At 32.7% G+C, this 23,988-nt stretch overlaps 2 protein-coding genes across 3 annotated transcripts; both read right to left on the bottom strand.

The window, feature by feature from the left end:
• Positions 1 to 223: 223 nt before the first annotated feature.
• On the bottom strand, positions 224 to 9,505 carry LOC109703827 (protein DETOXIFICATION 16-like). Its single transcript, XM_020224552.1, has 9 exons — positions 9,233 to 9,505; positions 6,227 to 6,467; positions 5,852 to 6,011; positions 5,469 to 5,568; positions 3,509 to 3,588; positions 3,167 to 3,405; positions 2,371 to 2,489; positions 1,921 to 2,007; positions 224 to 327 (listed from the first exon to the last, which is right to left on the bottom strand). The coding sequence occupies exons 1-9, from the start codon at positions 9,503 to 9,505 to the stop codon at positions 268 to 270; spliced, it is 1,359 nt and encodes a 452-aa protein (XP_020080141.1). The 3' UTR covers positions 224 to 267.
• A 2,456-nt stretch (positions 9,506 to 11,961) lies between these two features.
• On the bottom strand, positions 11,962 to 23,397 carry LOC109703826 (protein DETOXIFICATION 16-like). Of its 2 annotated transcripts, none has more exons than XM_020224550.1 (8): positions 23,015 to 23,397; positions 13,850 to 14,394; positions 13,675 to 13,761; positions 13,506 to 13,562; positions 13,148 to 13,386; positions 12,891 to 13,009; positions 12,695 to 12,781; positions 11,962 to 12,472 (listed from the first exon to the last, which is right to left on the bottom strand). In XM_020224550.1, the coding sequence occupies exons 1-8, from the start codon at positions 23,267 to 23,269 to the stop codon at positions 12,413 to 12,415; spliced, it is 1,449 nt and encodes a 482-aa protein (XP_020080139.1). In that variant the 5' UTR covers positions 23,270 to 23,397; the 3' UTR covers positions 11,962 to 12,412. The 2 variants fall into 2 exon arrangements, with proteins under 2 accessions (XP_020080139.1, XP_020080140.1); XM_020224551.1 differs by lacking the exon at positions 23,015 to 23,397 and adding an exon at positions 15,742 to 16,079.
• Positions 23,398 to 23,988: the final 591 nt, after the last annotated feature.

A 23,988-nucleotide genomic window follows, 5' to 3' on the forward strand; every position in this document is an offset into this window, starting at 1 on the left:
TAAACTTAACTAGAAATGTGAATCAACTAGGATTCGAACTTGGGTCTCGAATACCAACCACCAAACCCTTTGCCACTTGCTCTAGGGACGGTCGGTGAATCATCCCCGTTGCTATTTATACAATCCAACATATTAATGTAAGATAAGCTCCAAGAAGATAATAAACTACCTCATTTACCAAATTAATGATAAGGATTAAATTCATTTTGTATTCATTGAGGCATTTATCTTTAATTATCTCACACCAACTAAATTTTGGTACAAATATCATATCCTCATATCTGTGGCAATAGTCGAGCTAAATACCCTATTCTTTGCCTTCCTTCCCTGTAGATTCAATGAACAGCATTATCAAATATTAATAATGATTGTAATAATTTGAGAAAAAAATTTACATGGAAAACGAAAAAGAAAAAGGGAAACAAAATTGAGAATAGTTGCATTTTCATTTGAATGCATTTAAATTGTGAAATTTAATTTCTAAATACTTTAAATACTCCAGATCAAATTTATTAGAAAATCTGACCATTTACTAGAAAGTCTTATTAATTACTTACTGAAAATAATTTATAAGAACAGAAAACTCCATGTTCATAAAAGCTCATATTACAAAGTTTTTTTTTTTTTTTTGAAAAAAAGATAGCATGGTCTGATTTATTTAGGAGGAGTATGAACTAGGCTATATATGTGAGATAGTAGACCTCAATACAGGGTAACTCACCAACAGGCTATCTGGTAACTTAGCTTAGAACGATTTGACTGAGTAGACGAATTTACGGTAAAAATCTAATCTGAAATTAAAATCCCAACAAATGGTACCGGAGCAAGTACCAGATTTATAGTAATTGGTATGAGAAACCGGTCCCTACAGCTAGCCTTATAATGGGAAAAAAAAAAAAAGAAAAAAAAGAGTCTTTGTCGGAATAAATAATATATTATCTTAATCACCAATCCAAATATTGATGCAAAATATACATATTTCATTATGGTGTAAATCAACTTTCAGGGTAGCTAAATTTTCCATCAAAAGTTGTGAAAATCTTGCAATTTAGATAAGGCCAAAAATTACAGCAACTAAAAGTTGTCTTTAAATTAACTATGAGTCGCCTTACGCTTTGATTTCCCAAATTTTAATTTGTTGAATTCAAACTTTCTAAATGGTTTCGAACAAGTCGACCCACAGTTTAATTTAGTAGACTAAATATTGATATGTTATTACTTGTTAATTAATATAGTTGTGATTGATCACACGTCAATAATTAAAATGATATATTAATTTTACGTCAGTGATATATTAATATTTGGTTTTGTGTAACTGAATTGTAATAATTTAAAATTTTTGAAATATAAATTGTAATAAATTATGATTTGAGTATCAAAATATTACAAGTTTCATATTTTGAGGACCAAAAATATAATTTACTTAAAAATTCAAACATATTTGCACCTAATATTTAGCTCGATTCTTTCTTTCATAAAAGAAGAGTATTTCTAAGAATTGACCACAACCAAGAGTAGTACTAGGGAAGTGCACCAAACATCACATCCAAATCCAATCATAGACTATGTATTATTTTTTTAATTTGATTATTTAATTTTTTTAATTTTAATTTTATTATTTAATTTTTAAATTTATTTGATTTGAGTCTGTTAATGACACTATGACTTCAAAATTTAAACTAATTACTTAATTATTTTAATAAACTTATAATTATGAGAATTGTATTATATGTAGTAACTAAATATGTGAAGATAAATGAGCATTCGAATTTTGAAGGCAAAGCGCTGCCGGCCATTCACTAACTTAAATCAAACAAATTGAAATATGAGATTGTAAACTCAAAAATTTTGAAAGGCTAGATAATCAAATTCAAATGTAAATTCAAAATTTTTGCATTGTGTTTTTGGTGGAATGTTTACCTCATTTTCCCAGTCAGTGTATAGGATAATAGTTAAAAACACCAACACTTGCAAGAAGGTGCCACATATGATTCCCGTCCAAAGACCCTGCTCATCACCAAGTGAGATTTTAGTGATCACACAAATCATTAGACAAAATGGTCAATTACAATAGTTGTCTTAGATCTTCATGTGAGTTTTTGTTCTAATTTTCAACATTGTTGTTTTTATAATCCTATTAAATCTGTTAATTTCGATAAAAATTGTCATACCAGAATCAAATCATATTAATTTGCTGCGTCACCGCCAATATATTTGAACTTTCCATGTGACAAATTTTATCTGATTGATTGAAAAGATTAGTAAATATTAAAATCTTAGTTAAAACAATTTAAGAAATTAAAGCAGAACAAATTAAGAAATTAACTAAAGATAAAAAGTAAAAATTAAAAGGGGAATAAGGAAAACTACCTTTCCACCAAAATGAAGAGCAAATGCTAATACAACAGCTGTAGGAATACCCACAATGTAATAAGTTCCAAGATTAACAAAAGCACCAATCTTTTGCCAACCACATCCTCTAGCAACCCCTACATTTCATGAATAGTTAACACCAACTATGGTTATCAAATAAATTGAACAAAACAAAATAATCTTACATACGCATGCAGTAACACAACTTTACACTACTACACTCAACCAAACTGAGTAATACGGTACTAGTAATAATCTGAATCACGGATGTTATATTACTAATTATGTTCAAAAAACCAGTAATGTCAAATAATACGAACCAAACGGGCCCTTGGAGTAAAATAGCATGACACCTCTTTGGATTTTGGCATGTTTGATTCCATTCGTCTAACAAACTTTTAAAAGTTTTATTTTTAGTTTATGACATTTCCATTTGTTTGATTTGAGCCATTTGGTGGTTTTTCAATTACAATATCATTACATACCTCTTTCTTGAATTAATGAGAGGTAACTTAATTATCAAGCCGTTTTAAATAAATGACTCACATCCAAATTTTGAAGTGAAAGAGCCAACAAATCGCTCTAATCAAATAAATTAAATGTAATGTATATACCAATTAAAATGAAGAATTGTAGAAGTTAGAAAGTTAATTTGATCAAATAAGTCATCGTTCAGATAAGTTTCATGTATTTATGTTACCATCTAATTTTCATTATTTCAAGTATATATTCAACTGCACATAATAGTAGAGTAAAAGGGAATGAAGGACTGAGTTAAAAGAAATTTTTTTACCTGATAACACAGCTTGAATTGCATCCAAAACAATGGATATTGCAAGAATTGGCAACATAATTGCCATGTAATTCACAACTTCTTCTTCATTGCTATATGCATAACCCCAAATTTTGCGCAACAAAATCAGGATCAGTCCCACTATTAAGCCTTCTAAAAGGGCTAAGAATAAACCTACATATACAGTGATCTGTGCCGCATCATGTCGTCCAGCACCGAGTTCATTTGAAACACGCGTACTAAAAAAGAAGAGAAAATAAATAAATTAAAATTGATTTTAAAGAAACAAGGATCGATAGAGCGAGAAAAATCAGAAATTTAGAGCATTGCGTACGTAGCTACCTTACTGCGGCACCAAGACCAAAAGGGAGCATAAATACCATGGAAGAAGAGTTAAGGCTGAGGAAACAAAATGCATTTGGCTTTAGACAAGATAATGAGAAACTAAAATTGGCAGTTTTTGTCTCTTTTAAACTAAATAAAGGTAAAAACAAGAACAATTCCAAAAATTCAAGCAACATTTGCTTATATATATATACACACACACCCCATCCCTATCCTTAATGTCTTTCACTAAGATTGAAGCCCTGATTCTAGAAATAAGAGGAAAACAAAAGAGGTTCAAGATCCGTACAAGAGCATTTGTGCTTGTAATTTTTTAGACGTCAAATCGCATCAAGATCCATACAGCACTATTACCGATGTGTCCCATTAAATCTCCTATTAGTATTGTACGGATTTTAAGACGATCCGATGGCTAAAAACTTATAAGCATATATTTTGAGCTTCTGAACTTTTAAAAGAATAAGAGCTCAACTCTCTCTCTCTCTTTCTATATATATATATATATATAATATTGTTCTAAACCATTATGATACACAGATGTCTCCAGCTGTGGTTGGAAGAAACCAGAAAGAAGCCAAAGAACTCGAATGCCGACCATTCCCATCGTATCAAAGAACACTTCATCATGAAAAATACTAATCCACCATAAATAATTATTGTGCTTAATTTAGGCTAAACTGATCGGCAATTACTCTCGAATAATAAGGATCGATTAATCTTGTAACGTCTCGAATAATTTTAAACGTGCTATGGTTCTGAATCTAACTCTTTCGAACTTTTTAATGAAACTGATGACGATAAGCGTGATAGACAATTCTGTAGTTAAATATCTATCAATAATAATGGCAGTTTCAAATTAGCTATCTACATCATTACTTGACTATATTATATATGCTCATATGTTCAAACTGCTAAAGAAATGAAACAAAAAGGAAATAATATTATTGTTTCTGCACTTAAATCCGCTATAAAAAAAAATTTAATCCACGGCTTTTAGATGACTCTCTATTCTACCATTAATATGATAATGGCCTGAATCATAATAAACACCAACTAATAAACATATTTATCAAGAAGTCGCCTACATACCTCCTATGAAGATATAGTTATATTCATTATGACTAATCTTTTGTAGCTCACCAATTTTAGCCGTTAGATTCTACTTTGAGATCATTCTACCGTTAGAATCATACTATTCAACCAACGCACCCACTCACCCTACCGAAACACTATTCACCTAAACGTAACCATTTCATTCAACTGCATCTAACATCTCTCATCTAATGGTCAAAAACTTTATAGTACAAAGGCGGGCTTATACTCATAACATATAGTAGCCTACCGTTTTTATCAAATACTGATAAAAATTTTCCGACTATATTTAAGTACGATATTATTTTTACTCCCGACATGACTTGTTAACAATTCTTACTTGACCTTTACAATCTCGATATATTTGGCGAACGCTTAAAATATCGTCTAGTATATATTTAAACTGTCCTAAAAGTAAAATTTAGTGTGTACATACTAATCATGCTTATACTATAAAAAAACCAGACAATTAATGCATATAATAGCCCAGGCAGCGCAAGACGAATAATTCGCACCATGTTTCTATATTTTCCTCTTAATACAAACACGACACTAATGTACAACTGATATTATGCATTATACATCAGTGTTTATTTAACAATAATGAAATATCTGCAATTCAATGTCGCGGTGCGCATAATGTATATATATAATAGATAGTCACACTCAATATCTCGTCGTGAAAACCTGAGTTCAATAAAAACTAAAAACGAATAAGCTGCGAGGATTCAAAGTGTCACTGTTCCTCCATTTTAGGAAATGAAGGCGACGTTAACAAAATTCGAAGATCACGTATAAATATATAGATTATATATATATATATATATTATATAAGTATATATATTAATATCATAAAATTTCTTACCAAAACCATCGTAGCCGAGAACGGCAGTTTGATGAAGCCCGTCTTAACATCTCCAGACCCCTCTGGAAACCATTCCAATCTCATCGCATATTTTTGGAACCTAACATAACAGAGGCGCAAAACTAACACATAAACCCAATAAAATATCTATTTCCCAAAAGCGGCAGCCTGCGATCGCCGACTCCAATACCAATGCACCAAAATATAAACACCTCCGACGGCCTACAGACCGTGAGCCTGGCGCTACAGCATGATGGAAACCATATGAAACCAGCGTTTTCGGCTGCATGAATCTAACTGCACTGCGAGTCCGTATGCCGACAGGGAGGGATCAGCAGCGTGCGATCGTCCCCGCCTCGGTTTGCTATTATCGGGCGCTGTACCGCATAGAACGAGGATCGGACTTGCAATAGAAACGCGAGTCGTACGCATCGAGCGTGATCACTGAGCACTCGCTCGTCTTAGTATCCGCAGCATCTATTATCTGTCTTCGCTCGTACGACTCCCCATAATGTATGCCAGATCGCTTCTGCCATTCCCTATCTGCTCAAAACGCCCAGACAATAATTAAAAAATTATTTTCGTATAACTATCCATTCTTTAGACATTAAATTAGAATTACTTCTAACATAGTAATATTCTTTTATAATTTTTTGAATTTAATTTATAATATAATTCTTTTATATATAATATTATGGTAAAAAATACGTACAGGTCAATGGAGTCCATTACACCCGATAGACCGATAAAATTAATACCTGCGACAGCCCATGCTACATCGCGAGCGCATTTACACTGCCGGTAGTTGTTGAGAGGAACTACGTTCTGAGAGGAGACAGTAGCCCCCCATTCCACACAGCAAATGAGAAAAGTTGGGATCGATACCATAAAACAACACCCGCCATGCAAGCGGAGAAGCGATATGCCTGCAATCCGCAAACCAGTCTGGGCAAACACAGGATTAACGGAGCTGTCCATCGGTGAAAAGATTCCCCTAAACTGGAGTTCGCAATGAATAATTAAATATTATTCTATTAATCAATAGTATCTAGCTTATTTCATTATACAGTTCACCTACATCTATTTATATTGTAATAAATAGTATTATCTAATCAACTTAAATTTCTATTAATACAATCAACTTATTCCAGCTAAAATGCGAGCACCATATGAAGCTAAAAAATTATAGGCAACTACATTCCTTTACGTAGATTAGTATTATATTTGAAATAAGAAACTTGTGGCTATTAATTGTTTTTTGATAATGAGACATCTGAGTTAGTGATCAGTTCATTAACATATCTTATAGATGTAAAAACTATTTAGAAATCAAATTTAAATTTTTCCTCTCGTTTCCTAGTAAACAAGTACCCTCAAAATGAAACGGATAAAAAAATAATAAAAAATAGTGAAAAAAACTTAAATATTTAATATTAGTAATGATATTCTCTTTAATGAAGTAAACTTTTATTAAAATTTCCCAAATTTCATTTTTTTTTTATAACCATTGGAACTACAAACAAACGTGCACATCAATTATTATAAAACTCATTTTTAGACATTTTGATCCTTGTAAATTATATTGACAAATTATGAAATTTGCTTTCTAAATATTTTAATATTGTAGATGATTTTTTTCGATGTAGAGCTTCCAAATGATAGATAAGCGCCACTGTAAATAAGATCTAACATTAAAATATCTGGAAATCAAAATTATCACACATTTTCGATATATTTCTCTTGCCATCAAGTGAACAGAAAAATGAATGGTTAGAAATGATTACTTTCAAAAAGTAATGATACAATCTTTTATATTGAGATCTAGATCAGATCTTGTCTAAAATAGTTATAAAGAATTTAACAAAAAATTAATTGAATTTGAAGCTCTTCTAAGTAACTTTAAACAGCAAACACACCATATCACGCATTAATATTATAGATTTGCGACCTTTGATCGTTCAATTAGTGATGTCAAAAAATCATGAAATTTGATTTCTAGATAATTTAAATGGTCTAGATCATGTTCAACGGTGCCGATCGTCGATTTGGAAGCTCTATCATCAAAAATAAATCGGTAGTAAACTGAGCAATTTACTACCGATAGTAGCCCAGTCAAACTCTAATAATTAGATAATTTATCGATATATATGTTACTTGTCCTTATACATGTGCAACTTTATTATTTCTGCAATGTGAACTATTATGTTGTTTATCTGGTGAGGGCACCAAACCCAAAGGTGTCTCATTATGTCCCCATTAATACTGTATGCATGTGGCTTTAAAAACGAAGCTCTCTCTATCTAGATTCCTCTCATCAATTAAAACCAAGCTTTTACTCTATAGGGTAAACTTCAAATATCACCCATGTAGTTTCATACTTTTTTACTTTAATATTCTGTGGTTTAAAGTGTATCAAGTTAGTACTCTGTGATTTTATTTTTTTCTTTTCGTCAGCTCCTCCGTTAATATTTTGTTAAATTATATACAAAATCCTTCAGATACTCCACCTAAGTTTATCGCATATTCATTTTAGTACCCTTTGGTTTTAATTTTGTCATTGATTTAACGAAAAAAAAAAATTAGGGGAATGGATAATAAAAAGAGAAAAATAAAATCATAGGATACAAAAGTAATATACATTAAACCATAGAGTACTAAAAGTGAAAAAGTGCGAAACCACAGAAATAGTATTTTAAGTTTTTCATACTATCTATAAATGATTAATCTAAAAAAAAAAAGAGGCCTAAATTGCATTGCATGTTGATCTACTCTTACGGAAAACCAAATCACCAGTGGCTTAGTAGTAAGGTGTTATATATATGTACACTTCAGGTTGTGGATTTAGTTAATTTGTATATGCTTCAATTTATAAGTTGTTATTTTGACTTTGCGTTCAATATAAATAAGTTTCGAGCAAGTTGGAAACTAGTACTACAAAAAAAATGGTGTATAGTGACACTTTTAAATACCGATATAGGTCAAAAAAAATATTACTGACTAAATTATCAACATTTTTTAAAACTGTTGCTATATGTGGAGGGTCGTTATATGTAGGGCACCTTAATGTTTAACACCCACTCCTCTAGCAACTTGTGGCGGAGGGACACGTGGTGAAAGTAGTCCTCTACGGTTCCTGCGAGATCCTCGCGGCCGACTTTCAGTCGCCGGAACTCTACCTCGTCGGCTGCAGTGGCAGAAGAGGAGAAGGGACCGGAGATGGTGATTAATTTTTCTTTTTTTTTTTCTTTTTTATTTGTAATCGGGTTGAATGGGCTGGGTGAGGTTGGTTGAATAAAAGAACTTTTTATTTTTTATTAGATTTGGATTTATATTTAGGCCTTCGTAAATTTTTTAAAAAAGTTTTGACATAAATATGACACTTACACAAAAATGTTCCAAAAATGTGTTTCTATAATTTAATTCTGTTGTAGTGATGGTTCTGAAGAAAAAGAAACAATAAAGAAAAAAAAACTCATGGAAAAAAAGCAGTAGACATGCAGTTAATTAATTTAAATTATATTAAACTTTAATTTATTGTAATTGATTTATGAACTTTAATTTTTATTTCTAATAGATTGTTCATCGAACAACTTCAAATATATTAAAGAACGCAATTAAATTGATCAACTTCTAGTTCAACGCCGTTGAAATTTTTGGAGATATGAAACGGGAACAAAATTTGAATGAAGCATTACAAAGCGATCTGATTACGACGAAAATTGAAGTCCAGTAATGCTACATGACGCGAATCGAAACATGCATACCAATAAGCTGAAACCGGTGACTGCGGTGAAAGAAGCGGCGGAGGCAGCGGCGGAGAGGGAGAGCTCACCAAGATGACCAACAAACATTAGAGATATCATCTGGATCATGTTCTGCATCAGGCTCCCCACAATGAGAGGCCCTGCTAAGTACACCTGCTTCTTAACCTCACTTGTTAGCAAAACCTTGAAACCTTCTCTCTTATTATTATCATTATTATTACTATTAGAGGTTGTGACTAGAGGTGCTTCTAAGCTACTTATTGCCTTCTCCATCTCTCTCCCTCTCTCTCTCTCTCTCTCTCTCGAGTTTAGAATGTGGGACTGTGGAGCAAAGAGAGAGATACAAAGAGAGAGGAAGGTAGGTTCCAGGGATATGTATGTGAATAGTAAGACTAAATAATTATTTCAAAAATACGTACTGATTAGACTTGGCAGTATCAATCCATACCCACCGATATCTATAGATTGTTCATAAATTTACGGATATAAATGCTAGTTTTTTTATCTAAAAATTATAAGTAAGATGGGCGAGTGCTCGTTAAATTATGAACATTTTGGGTAACCTGCAGTTGCCCACAGATACCCGCATATATAATTTTAAAAAAATAAAAAAAATAAAAAAGTGAGTACTTTTTTGTTTTATCGGTTTCTAGCACTAAATTCTCCTATTGTTATTTTTTTTTCTTTATTATTTATTGTATGTTGTGATTTTGAAATAATAAAATAAGTTTTTTTAAAAAAAATAACATATATGTTATTTGTGTTTGAAAAGTAAAAGAGCAAAAATGGAGGAAAAAAAAAGTATCTTGTGGCCCACCCGCAGGTGGGTATGGGTAAGGATGATGACTATCTAAAAATTTGCATCTATGCCCGTAAAATCCACGCTTACAATGACCGCTCGTGTGTTATCCAACTCACCTGTTTATCAAGTCTAATGTTGATAGAAAGAGCACATTCATCGAATTTAAGGACACAGCCACAATGCTCATGGGCTTCAACTTGACTAAACCTATCTGGACGTTAGGTCTATAATTGGATCTGTTCCCGTTAAATCTATTGTGGACCACAGGCTCTCAACTTATTAGTCTCTTGAGTTTAATCATTATCACGAGATAGGAAGTTGGATCTATTTTAGCTAATAATAAATAGCCAACAATGTTTAGAAGTTAATGTAAATAGAATTGATCTAAACTTTGAATCATTTTAAATTGACTATCAAACCTTTCAAAATTTTAATTTTATTATCCAACCTATCAATTTATTTGATTTGAGTCACTCGGTAGTTCTTTGACTTTAAAAGTTTGTATAGTAAAAATTGTCAAATGTAACACAATCTTTAGCACAGCTTAATTGAGTGACACTTTTCAAAAATTCTAACGCTAACTTAGCCATCTAAACAACCTCGCCTCACCACAGCAAAAAAAAAAGTCTAGAATGCACGAGTTATATTGCTAATATGGTGTCTCCAACCAATCAGATAGCTCCCTTTTGGTTCACCCATTCTATCACGGTCTTTTCAGAAAAATTATTTTTGTTATATTTTTCTCTTAAAGAAAGAGATGTGATTGGCTTAATTTAGATGATGTGGTGTGACTGCTAGGTAGTAGACTTTCTCGAGAAGGAGAGCCCATCACTCCACTGTGCTTCTTGAACCTTTTATTTGGACCAGTGAAAAGGAAAGAGCTAATTATTAGGGGTTTTCTATATTATACACACAATCTTAAAAATTAAAGCTTTATTAAACTTTAAGATTTATTCCTTTACTAAAAGAAAGGATAATTTTGATAGGATTTTTTTTAGAATTGTGACTAATTTTGGGTGCACCTTTAACCGTTTTATGTGCTTAGGTTATATATGCTGTTCTCGGTACCATATATTTTTTAGTTGGGTAAATAATTTTAAGACTAATTTTAAGACTATCCTTTAATCTGTTTCCTGGGAAATCGATCTTCTGCTATCAGAAAGTACAAATTAATGACTTTACATAACATTATGGTGTGTCCTACACATCCTAAACAAAACAACTAGTTTATCATCGGTGGGTCGATTAATGCTAGCTCTCTTATAAGATCATTAAACATAACCGTAGTTTTAGCACTCCAAGTCTTCCCCCTCCACTCCTCTTGCCTCCTAATACTGTTGAATCGCCACAAATGATCCATCTTCCATCATAGTACGTTTTCAGCTGTACCACTTCCGAAAAGAACTCCTCCTTTCCAACCCACGTTGCTGGCCCGTACACGTTCGTAACGTAGAAATGTTTTCCCGACTTGACGTGTGACAGAAGGACTGTAATCTAATATTTTCTCACTAGGACGTCACGGCAAATGTACAAGCGACAGTTCCAACACGTGATGACGCCCCCGGTGGCACCATCCGATTCGAGGTAGACGCATTTGTTAAGAAAGGAGCCACCTATGCTACGCAGAAAGGTGCCAGAAACGTGTTTCACTTTAGACTCTTGTAATTAAGCACACTACCACATTACAAAGCTTAGAAAGGACCTAGCGTTACGCTAGTTCCAACACGTGATTAATGCTAGTTTTTTTTTTTTTTTTTTTTTTTTTTTTTTCNCGAGACCATGGTTGTCTCACTCCTGTAGCCTAATTTATCCATTCAATGAATGAACTAGATAGCGTGCTACCTATTCTCAAAAAAGAAAAAAAAACTAGTTCAACCAAGTATCCACTCACATCTACTTTCAAGAGCGAGCATAGCATTTCCTTTTCTTTCAATTCAACTTGCGAAACACTTGAATATATAGCGACAAAAAGGCTCAGCTAACCTTTTACAGCATGTTTGGTTCATCATTGGAATAGAAATGTACGATGGAATTGGATTACACTGGAATAAAAAAAAATAAAATGATGAATCATCCAATATTTCTGCATGACAGAAGACTGCCACGAAAATTTTATTGATTGATAAGCAGAAGCAGAAGCAGAAAAGCAGAAAGCACTGCTCTTCCAGCAATATTTCTGCATGAAATCTCGACGCAGTTCGTAGTAGATCCTCCTTGTTTCTGTTTCTGGGGTGGCCAACATGGGTGTGAGATGAGCTCCAAGATGATCAAATAACTGGGGCACCATGAAACACAACTTAGATTCGCAGGTCGCAGATATATTTCGTGCTCATGATTGTTTACTCGTTATCTGATTTCGACTAGTTTCTGGCTCTAAATCATGTCGTCATGTCGGTTGGGATAGTGGTGCTAAATACCCTATCCTTCGCCTTCTTCGCCTGTCAAATCACCAAACAATATCAGATGTACAGGAAAAAAAAATTAAAAATAATAGTAGCATAAATAGCTAATACTAAAGCCTTTTAATAACCTCAGCAATGCTAAATATACAAACTTAGTTGATAGAAATAGTGATTATTGTCTTTGTGGGAAAATAAAATTATCTTTGGCTCGCAAAATATGATTAATGCAATGTTAAAAGATAATTTTGTTTCCAATACCTCTTTATCCCAGTTTGTGCAAAGGGTGATGGTTAAAAGCAAAAACACTTGTAGAACAACGCCGCATATGATTCCCATCCAAAGCCCCTGTTCGTAGCCATATATGTTTGAGACCGCAAAAGTTTAGTCGAATGCAATATATTCAACGAAATTTACGGAAAAGATAGAAGAAAATGAAAATGAGGAACAAATTTACCTTCCCTCCAACATGAAAAACAAATGCTATTAGAATGGCCGAAGGAATTCCTACAATGTAGTAAGCCCCAAGATTCACAAAAGCGCCGATCTTCTGCCAACCGCATCCTCGCGCAACCCCTACATGTTCATGAATCACCACCAATTACATGTAACCATAGGGCCTATATGTGAGAAACCAAGTTTTCGAAGAATGTGTATGATGTACGCGATAAACATATATAGTTAACTCTACATGTATTTTCCATGATTGTTTACCTGAAAGAACACTTTGAATGCCGTCGAAGAAGTTGGATGTTGCGAGAATCGGTAGCATGACGCCGACATATTTCACAACCTCCTCTTCATTGCTATAGGCATATCCCCAGATGCCGCGCACCAGAATCATGATTAGTCCCACTACTAATCCTTCTATGATGGCCAAGAATACCACTATGCGTACTGCGAGGCGAGCGGCATCAGGCTGCCCAGCACCGAGTTCATTTGAGACACGTGTGCTACGAAAAAAGAGATAAAAAATTATCTTTTTGTTTAGTTTTAAAGAGGTGGAAATGATCCAAATGAAAGAGAAGATAAGAATGTTGAGAAGTAGTTGTTTGCACTTTGCGCGACTAACCTTATTGCAGCTCCAAGACCGAAAGGAACCATGAATACCATCGAACCAGTGTTAAGGCTGAAGAAAACAAGATGCTCTTAGTACAAGAATATCAGAAACTAAACTTAATGATCATTCCACTTATTAAAGCAAATATAAACAATGTCAAAAGGTTGAAAGTTGTGCTAACCTTATCGACAACACGGATGTTTCTAGCTGCGGGTTTGGAAGAAGACCAGAAAGAAGCACGAGAAGCTCGAATGACCACCATTCCAAGCTGTCTCAAAAAGCACTTCTAGTTAGAAATAGTGATCTGATCATAAACATAATTAGATGATGAATCACAAGTTTAATTATTTTCCTACCAAACCATCAAAGCTGACGGAATGGCGAGTCTGATGAAGCTCAAAGTATCATGAAAAGCCTCTTTCGAAAGGCCGGTCCAAGTCTTCTTGCAGTCATTCGACAGTCGAACATAAGCTGCCAGCAGTAACACATTTATCCAGTATGATATAGCATTTGCCAAGGCAGCACCTTTGCTTCCGAGGCCTAATCCATACACCAACACCCAACAAACTCCGATGTGAAGCAAAGCCGTGAGCCCCGAGCTTATCATAACCGGAAGGACAATGTTCTGCGTCTGCAGGAATCGGACGTGGCACTGCAGAAGGCCGTACGCGAAGAGCGCGGGGATCATCCATCGAGCGTATATTCCAGCTTCGTATGCGATCTCCGGGTCTTGCCCGCACAGAACAAGGAATTGCCCCGTGTAGGCCCAGATTACAGCGAGCGGAACGCTTACGAGCATGAGCACTAGCATTGCCCTCTGCATGTGAATGCCGAGCATGTGATACTGCTTCGCTCCGAAGGATTGCCCGCATAGAGTATCCAAAGCGCTTCCCATTCCCATCTAATCAAAGGAGAAGGGACAGACTAACATTTTCACCATATAACCTTCATTTGATAAAAAGGCAGTGCAGACTACTTTTCTAAAGAACAGATGTTCTTTTCGTGCGCATATCAAAATAGAATAACAAACCGCACACAGCTAATAGAAGCATCAAAATAGTGAATTGTTTATCCTCTCAAGTTTTAGTCAAGATCCTAATTCGCAAACAAGGCTATACCAGTACTGTGCTAAAAGAATCTCTACTCCGATAACTACGACTCCAGAATAGCCAGAGAATTGGAAACAGCTTAAAGCTCATGACAAAGAATGAAAAGCTATACTCATATTTTACTTCACCCTTTTCAAATTCAACTATTTCACTCCTCACTTTTCTCTACCAATACACTCTCTACACGCACGAAAAACTGTTCTCCGAGTAAATTTCTCTTCTTCTTTTCCTCCTTTCTAACTTAATCATTGAAGTATACTTCTTGCATCAAAACTGTAACAAAGAACTGCTGAGAACTGATTTATGCTTCCAAATTGTTTGCTGTTTTCTAATAAGGAGCTAACTTAACTAGTTATCAGCAAAACAGAGCGAAATGAATCGGCTGATAAGCTTTTCAAGGATCACAAGAAAATCATTTTTCATGAAAATCTTTGTTTATAAAATAATACAAGTCTGAATTTTTGATATGCAGGTACCCTAACTTTGTTTTTTTTTTAAAAAAAATTTCTTTTTCTTGCTTTTTCTTTTTCCCATTTCATAGTCAAAATTGTTGAATCAGAATTCAGAAAAGGACTGGTGACTAGTTTCTACAGGGAGGAAATTTTGTAGTAGAAAGTGACAATCAAGTAAGCAATATTGCAAAACATTGCAAGAAGAAGAAAAAAAAAAAAGAAAAATAGAAAAGCAGTATCTTGGAAAAATCTCAATTTGAACACTGGTTACAAAGGACAAAAGCAAACAAGAAAAACAAAAGATAGAAGGTTAATGAGAGATTTCCAGCCCCAAAGACAACTCAAAGGCAACTCAACTTTCTCTGAAAAGGATTGAAACTGCCCCACTTTTGGAGAAATGTGTATCCCACATAATATTAGAATTTTCATTTTCTAAAGATCAATAATGAGGGATTTTGACAAGATTTTGACTCAATAAGATTTCTCACATGACTCTGGCCCCTCCGAGTTGCTAAATCGCTCTCCTTTACCTGCATCGCTCTCTAGACTTATTCTATTCATTTTATTCTATTCAATCCAATTCTGAACGTTAAATGCATCCCCAAATTAATAAAGTAAAAAAAATACATATAATAATATGAACAAGTGAGAAAAAAGGCAAGTGAAATAGTTGTAATGCAAACATACCAACAAGCTAAAACCAGTGACCCCAGCAAAGGAGTTGGCCATGGAAGCCCCAGAGAGGGGTAGCTCCCCAAGATGGCCTACAAACATTACAGATATGACCTGTATAATGTTTTGCAAAAGGTTCCCTGCTATAAGAGGCCCTGCTAACCACACTTGCTTCTTAACCTCACTCACAACCTCCCATTCTCCTCTCTTCTTATCACAGCTTGTGAGTAGAGGAACCTCCATACTTGGCTTTTCTCTCTCTCTCTCTCTCTCTCTCTCTCTCTCTCTCTAAGGAGGTGATTGAATTTGTTTGAGAAGGGGAAGGGGAAGGAGAAGGGGAATAGGTGGAAGGGGGTTGTGTTAGGTATTTATAGGGTTATGAATGTGAGGGTAAAAGTGAAGGCACATGGGAGAAACTAAATAAAGATTTGTTTTGTTGGCATATTCTTTTTGTTTGTTTTGATTTTTTATCTTTTTTTTTTTTCGAATATGATTAACATGTATTTTTATTTGAGTTGAGTTATGTTGCTTTTTAAAAATTTACAACTTTCATCGACTGTCCTTAGAACAAGTGGCAAAAGATTTGGTGGTTGATAGTCGAGACCCAAGTTCGAATCCTAGTTAATTTACATTTCCAGCCAAATTTATTTCTAAATAAAATAAACGAAACAAGTAGCGTGTTACCTATCTCTCAAAAAAAATAAAAAAAAATTACAACTTCCAATTTTGAGCCTTTGGATCTTATTATTATTATTATTACCGTCACCAACTAGCAAATCTTAGAAATATACCGACTTGAAAGTTAAAAAATATATATATATTTCTGAAAACATAGTAGTCCCACACTTTTTATTTTTATATTTAGCAGGTACACTATGCTCCACGTGTTTTCTATGGAGGCAAAAGTGATCCAAACCATGCTGAACCAATTATTAAAAGCTGGGTCTAACTGGTCGGTAAGATCGGTTCTATCTTGACTCTATATAAAATTGTTCTGTTTAATCTTTTAAACCGGATAAGTTAAAAAAATCACTTTGAACTGTTCTAACTAGTGGTTCAACCATCGAACCGATGAATCGGTCCGATTTTAATTTAACCAGCTAGATTTTTTTTGATTAAGTCATATTAAATTCAACGCTTAGCTAATTTTATTTTCCATTAGCATAAATTAGTCTTATAAAAAATAAACCTTGAAAACTTATATCTACTAAGTTTGGTATTGGAATCAATATTTTATAATTAAGTACAATACTAAAATAATAATATATATATTTTTTTAGAGTCCTGCTGTTATGTTATTAATAGCACGAAGCACTTGGTGCTACCAAGTTTTGCACCGTTAGATCTACCCTTTTGATCATTTTCATCCGTTAGATCATACTATTCAATCAACCACCCACTCAACTCTTGGGGGCCCACATCATACTAACCGTACATCTTTTAATCTAATGGCCAAAAACTTGGTAGCACTAATGACTTGGTGCTATTAATAGTATATAGTAGCCTAGTTCATTTTTTTATATAATAAATTTAAAAATAATAACAAAATATTTATGATGTTATATTGATTCTACTAGTTCAGCCAGTGGTTGACCCACTAGTTGATCCAAAGACTTTTTACTCTGTATCATTTTTAGGTCGTTGTTCGACACAATTTTTAAAACATTGTGGTGCAGGACACAAATGGCACCCAAATTTTGCACAATCCAATGCCCAAACATTTTGGAGCTAATTATATGGGAATACGTAAAATTTCTGCATACTATATAGTCCACTTGGTATTAAGGTGTCTAACTATTTGGCAAACAGAATTTGCAAGAAAAGCATATAAAGTTATATTTTTCTTTTTTTTTTGATAGAATTACAAAATTTATATTTTAACCAAAAAATTGCGATACACGCATATTACTTTCGAAAGCATATTGTTTTTATATAATATTTTATCACCGTAGGCAATGCAATCTGTTTGTAATTCCAAACGAAACCTAAAATTCTATCTGGAATGGTAGGATGTATGTGTTTTGTACGGTAGAAAATGTCATCAAAATCATATTCGTCGCAATGATTGATTAAGATAAAATTTTTAATTACGATCCTATAGAAAAATATAAAAATATATTTTAATAGTGTTAGGTACCAAATAAGAAATAAGTGGCCACACATTAATTTTTTAGAAAAGACAAAGGTCCTTAAAAAGCTATTTTCGAGCTAGCCCTAAGAAGTGTCACTTGTATTTTATTCAAAATTTTCAAATATTACGTTATCAAAAAAAAAAAAAAAAATCAAGTTTGGAGATTCAATTTTTGAGGTCTAAGATTAAGCATTTACTATTGAAATTGCAAACCTTTCATATAATCATTATTTTAACTTTCGCCAAACACTTAATTATTACTTCACGTCGTAATGAAACTACGCTGTCTTGTCACTAGAAACCAAAAGCCAAATAATTTAATTGTGGGAATAGTGATTTGCAATAAAGCACAAATCTGAATAAAACAAAATCTAATTAATCTGAGGTGGTTTGTTTAACTTGAACTATTTTATTTGGATAATTCGTACTGAGTTAAGATGCTGCTAATAGAATAATAGCAATTATTATCAGATGAAACCATTAATTAAATGACTTGGTTTGATCTAAAAGTCATAAACAATGTCGCTTCTGTAAACAAGGTCATAAAAAAAGAGAAATGCTTAACATAAACCTCCAAATGGGATATATATATATATCTTTTATTCAAACTGTCCAGAAGTTAAAACGACCCACTTGAGTTTTATTATTATTATTATTATTATTATTATTATTATTATTATTAAAAGAGAATGTCATAAGTTTAATGAGATAGAATTAAGTATTAGATGAATAAAGATTATAAATACTAACCAACTATTTCAAACATATACGCTGATAGAAAGAAATTAATCACCCGTCGCACTTGAAAGTTCAACTACAACACTGAAAGAATTCAACCTCACTTAATTTATCTGAATATTAGATCTATTGTTAGGCCTCTTACCATTAATAAATAACTAACTATCCTCTCAACCTATCTGAATGTTAAGTCTATTGTAGGCTCAAATACAATACTCATGGATAGGCTTATCTAAGATTGAATCTATTTTAACCAATAATAAATAACCAACAATACCCTCAACATCTGCATCGTTAATGCAATATGTGGGAATCAAATCCGCGTTACTGACTCTGAAACTATTTGTAGATCGTAAATACTAACCAACTATTTCGAAAGCATATGTTGATGAAAGAGCGCAATGGTCGCACTTAAGGGTTCAATTACAGTGCTCACGGATTTCGACCCGACTCAACCTAACTGGACGTTAGATTTATTGTTTGACCTAACTTGACATCACGTCTATTGTAGATCCCAGTTGCACTTAACTTATTCGGCTCATCCACCTCAGATTATTATTTTTCTAATCCTATTACCAGGGGACAGAAGCCCTATTTTAGACAATAAAAGAAAAATATGTACTAAATCAAGCCAAAGAAAAAGACCAAAAAAAAAAAGAAAAAAAGTATGGCTTTTGGAGGAGTGAGATAAAAGACAAGACATCTGATATCAGAAAAGCTGAGACAGATGTACAAACATCTTCTGACTACATTGGTTGGGTATATTTTGTCTCCATATATAAAGGGTGAATATTCCAAATATTTATTAACTATTTAATTAATTAATTAAAACTTGATTCCCATGATATCTGTGCAGGAAGTTGCCGTGACCAATTCCCACTTCACAAATAATAATAGTAATAAATAAATAAAATAAAATAAGAAAAACCCAAGAAATTCAGATGTTGCCAATGACCCATATGGGGGATTAACTATCCTTGTTAATTTTAGGTCTTAGGTGGAAATTAAGTACATATATTGACACTTCTATAAAATTATTAGGGTAAACTTCAAATACCTCCCGTGGTTTCACACTTTCTCACTTTAGTACCGTGTGGTTTAAAGTGTATCAAGTTAGCTCCTGTAGTTTCGTATTTTTTCACTTTAGTACCCTGTGGTTTAAAGTGTATCAATTTTGTACTCTGTGGTTTCATTTTTCTCTTTTTATTATTCATTTTATTATTTTTTTTCGTTAAATCAGTAACAAAGTTTAAAACTAAATGGTGCTAAAGTAAATATTCGATAAACTTAGATAGTGTATCTAAAGTTTTTTATATATAATTTAACGAAATATTAATAGAAGGAAAAAATTAATGACAAAGTTAAAACAAAAGGGTATCAAAATAAATATTCGATAAACCTAGATAGGGTATTTGAAATTTTTTGTATATAATTTAACGAAATATTAACAGATGAGCCGATGAAAAGAGAAAAATGAAACTATAAGATACTAAATTTATGCACTTTAAATCATAGGATATTAAAGTGAGAAAGTACGAAACCACATGGTACTAAATTAATACACTTTAAACTATAGGGTACTAAAGTGAAATAATGTGAAACCGGAGTGGTATTTAAAGTTTTCCAAAATTATTATTATTATTATTTTGTTTTCTTGCTTGGTGGTCACGAATAACTTTCTGTGTGACCTCAATCTATTCAATTATCAAAAAAGAGTGTGGCTAAAATATTACCAATAGTAAATTAATGAGTTTTGGTATCACTATTTTATTTTTTAATAATAAGATATTAATTATATCATTAAATATAATCTAAAATATATAAAGTATTTATAAACTAATTTTTATGTCTTTGGATATAAATTATCAAATGGTCCAACGGTCCCAGTAGGGATATTTATTCATTAGTGGCTGAGAATAATCCAAAATAATTATATTTTTATTAGAAAGATCTATAAACTATTTGAATCAAGATCAATACACTGGATACTGGACGCAACAATATTGTCCTTGATTTGTAGGTTTTAGCGTATTTGCTTTCTCCTGTATTTGTAAGTGGCCGCTTGATGCACAAAAAGATAATTTCGAAAAGTATAATTTTAATTTTTTAAAAGAGAAATGCAAAGTTTACGATCCATTTTGGGTTGTAACATAAGCAATCGTTAATCCTAGGGTTATAACAACACTCTAACATTTACTTAGTAATAAGACTAGTATAAAATTTATGATCTTTGGATTCGATTGCTATTTAAACCGAGATGCGGTTCTACAGGTATCATTGCTCATATTTTAAATGGTTTAAATTACATAGTATCGATTTGAATATTTTATCATTGTAAATAAATCAGTAGTATCAAACACATTTGCAAACACATTTATCAACACTTATTTAATTAAGCATTTAGCAACCGCCGGAACCCTATCTCGTCGGTTGCGATGCGAAGGAGGAGAAGGAGAAGAGCGAGGGGCTCTTCGTTTAGAATTTCAGTAGATTGAGTGAGGGGAGAAGAGGAGATAATAATCGATGTTTCTTTTTTTTTTTTTTCCTTTTCTGTTTGTAATCGGGACAAATAGACTGGATAGGGTGGGCTGAATAGAATAATCTTTTATTTTTGATTGAATTAGGATTCATATATATTTAGGCCTTAGTAGAATTTTTTAAAAGTTTTGTCATAAATTAGACATTTACACAAAAATATTCTAAAAATATGTTTCTATAAACTGATTCTGTTGTAACGTGATCATATCCAAAAGCTGCAAATAAATAAATAAATAAAATATAAAAAAAAAATCAGGGTGCAGGTCCGCATAGTTTACATTAGCGGAGCCCTGCATCCGCATAACATTTTTATGCGAAGGTTGGGATTAAAGAGGTCCTCATGAATTTGAATAATTATTAGTGAAAAAAAAGAAAAAAAAAGATCTTTTCTTAATCCATTGAGGAATCAAAGTTGATTTCCATCTCTATCAAAGAAATCATTTCCGAAAAATTTGATTTCTTGAAATAAAAATCAGAATGTCACATTTCCATCTCTATCGAAGAAAACATTTTCGAAAAATTTGATTTCGTGAAATAAAAATCAGAATGTCAATCTCATAGCTCAAATACTAATAATAAAGATGAATTATTTTCGATTCTCATTCCAAATCTTAATTAGTCCATCAAATCAAACACATCTTTAGTTAATTCTTTTCCCGAGTCTATTATGGGCGTTGTTCTCAATGTGTTTTAATACAAATTACCAATTAAAGTTTGGATTTTCTTGCACAGCAACAATTCTATTTTATGATATTTTCCAACATTTTATCTGTCTTTTTATATTATTTAGATTAGTTGATTGAGTCAAACATGACAAAAAAAAAATCTCACATTATTGAATGGACAAATCGAATTGTGTAAGGTCTCCTTAATTAATATTCTTAGACTTGGCGTACGTACATACAGATTGGACATCTCACGTGCAGATCATTGTATCCATAGGTTATGCAGGCGCAGATAAAATTTACCTATAAAATTTTGGATATCTATCATCCTTACTTATACCTGTCGGCGGGTGGGCGAGCTGGTATATCGGTTACTGGTAACATTTTTTTTTTTTTTCTCTTTCTATAGTAATACTTTTTGTTATATTTGGTTTAGATTTGTAGTTATCTAAATTGAGAATAAATCCTAATCTAATTAGGATTAGATATTATTTAAATTTAATTTGGTATATATGAATTATAATTAGGAGTGTAATTCTAATCTAATTAGAATTAGACTCTAGTTATGAGACATGTATTATATATACATGCTACGGTCAAGTTAATGACTCCGCGACCAAATTAAGATGACACGTTCTAATTAAGCCAAGCAATGCATGTTGGTTCCGGACGATCAAGAAGCCGCCGCGACCATAAGCCTCTTGGAGGGTATGTACGGATACTGTGGAGTCGTGTTAATTTGGTGTTTCGGTGGCAGCAGCAGCATCGTGAGCCGAGAGAAAAGTTGGAGCTCTAATTAATTAAGCAAGCATCTAAGGAGCCGTATGCACAAATTAAGATCAAGTTTTGGGTCCGTACGGGTTGAGAGAGAAGTCGCAATTGGAGTTGCTTGTTGCACGTTTTCGGATCTAATTAAGCTTTGGGTTCTTTTGAGAGATATTTTTTGTACTCCGCCTTTTCGAGATTAATAAAATATTTGCTCCGTCTTCGTCCGTGGACGTAGGCCGTTGGCCGAACCATGTAAATATCGGTGTGTTCTTTTCTTTTATCTTTTCGTTTCCTGCATTAAATTATTTTCTGGATCTATTTTTCGCCGTTCCGATTTTAACACTTTTCAAACACAAATAATATATATCATGAAATATAGGCCAGAAGAAGCAGAATGAATTGCAAGGTCAAGCAGGCCTTAATTTTTAATGTAAGAAAAGAGAATTACCAACAAGCTGAAACCAGTGACAGTGGCAAAGGAGGTGGCCATGGAAGCACCAGAGAGGTCCAGCTCCCCAAAGTGGCCAACAAACATCAATGATATCACCCTTATAATGTTTTGCAAAAGGTTCCCTGCTATGAGAGGCCCTGCTAACCACAGCTGCTTCTTTACTTCACTTTGTATGACCCCCTCTAACCCTTCCCTCCTATTTCTGGAGCTTGTGGTCAGCAGAGGAGCCTCTAGGCTTATTGGTTGCTCCATCTCTCCTTAATCACACATACTCTCTCTCTCTCCCTAGATCTCTCTCTCTCTAAGTGGCTAGAGAGGGAGGAGTGGCCATTTTGAGAAAAGAAGACAATTTGTCTTTCTCTTTGTTGTGAGGGCAAATTATGTCACTTGCCAATTATTAATAAAGGTATAAAAGAATATAGAACTTAACTTAATTATATATATAGGGTGTTTTTGAAAAGTGATTTCAGAGTCAAAAGTAACTTTCGGCCTAATTGGACGTTCGACAATCTTATTTTCAAAATCTAATTCTGATTTAAATTAGAATTAGCTAAACTTGCTTTTTGAAATCTAGTTCTGATTTTGGAATCAAATTTTACAATTTTATTTTAATTTTCGACTCAAAATTTAATTTTAATTTTAATTTTAATTTCAATTTTTAACATTCATTTTTGAATTTTGAAATTTCAATTTTTTAAATTTAAAATTTAAAATTTAGATTTTAAATTTTAAATTTCAAATTTTAAATTTGAAATGTCCAATTTTAAATTTGAAATTGAAAATTTATATTTAGCTTTAAAATTTTAAATTGTAGATTTGAAATTTTCAAATTTCAAATATATTTTTTAAATTAAAGTAGAAAATTTTAAATTTTGTACAAACTTTAAGTTTTAATTCAAAATTTAAATTATTTGAAAATAAAATTTTGTAAAAATATTATTATATGCAAATATTAAAATTTTTTTGTCAAA

The sequence above is a fragment of the Ananas comosus genome, unplaced genomic scaffold (assembly GCF_001540865.1).
Source record: "Ananas comosus cultivar F153 unplaced genomic scaffold, ASM154086v1, whole genome shotgun sequence".
NCBI lineage: Eukaryota > Viridiplantae > Streptophyta > Magnoliopsida > Poales > Bromeliaceae > Ananas > Ananas comosus.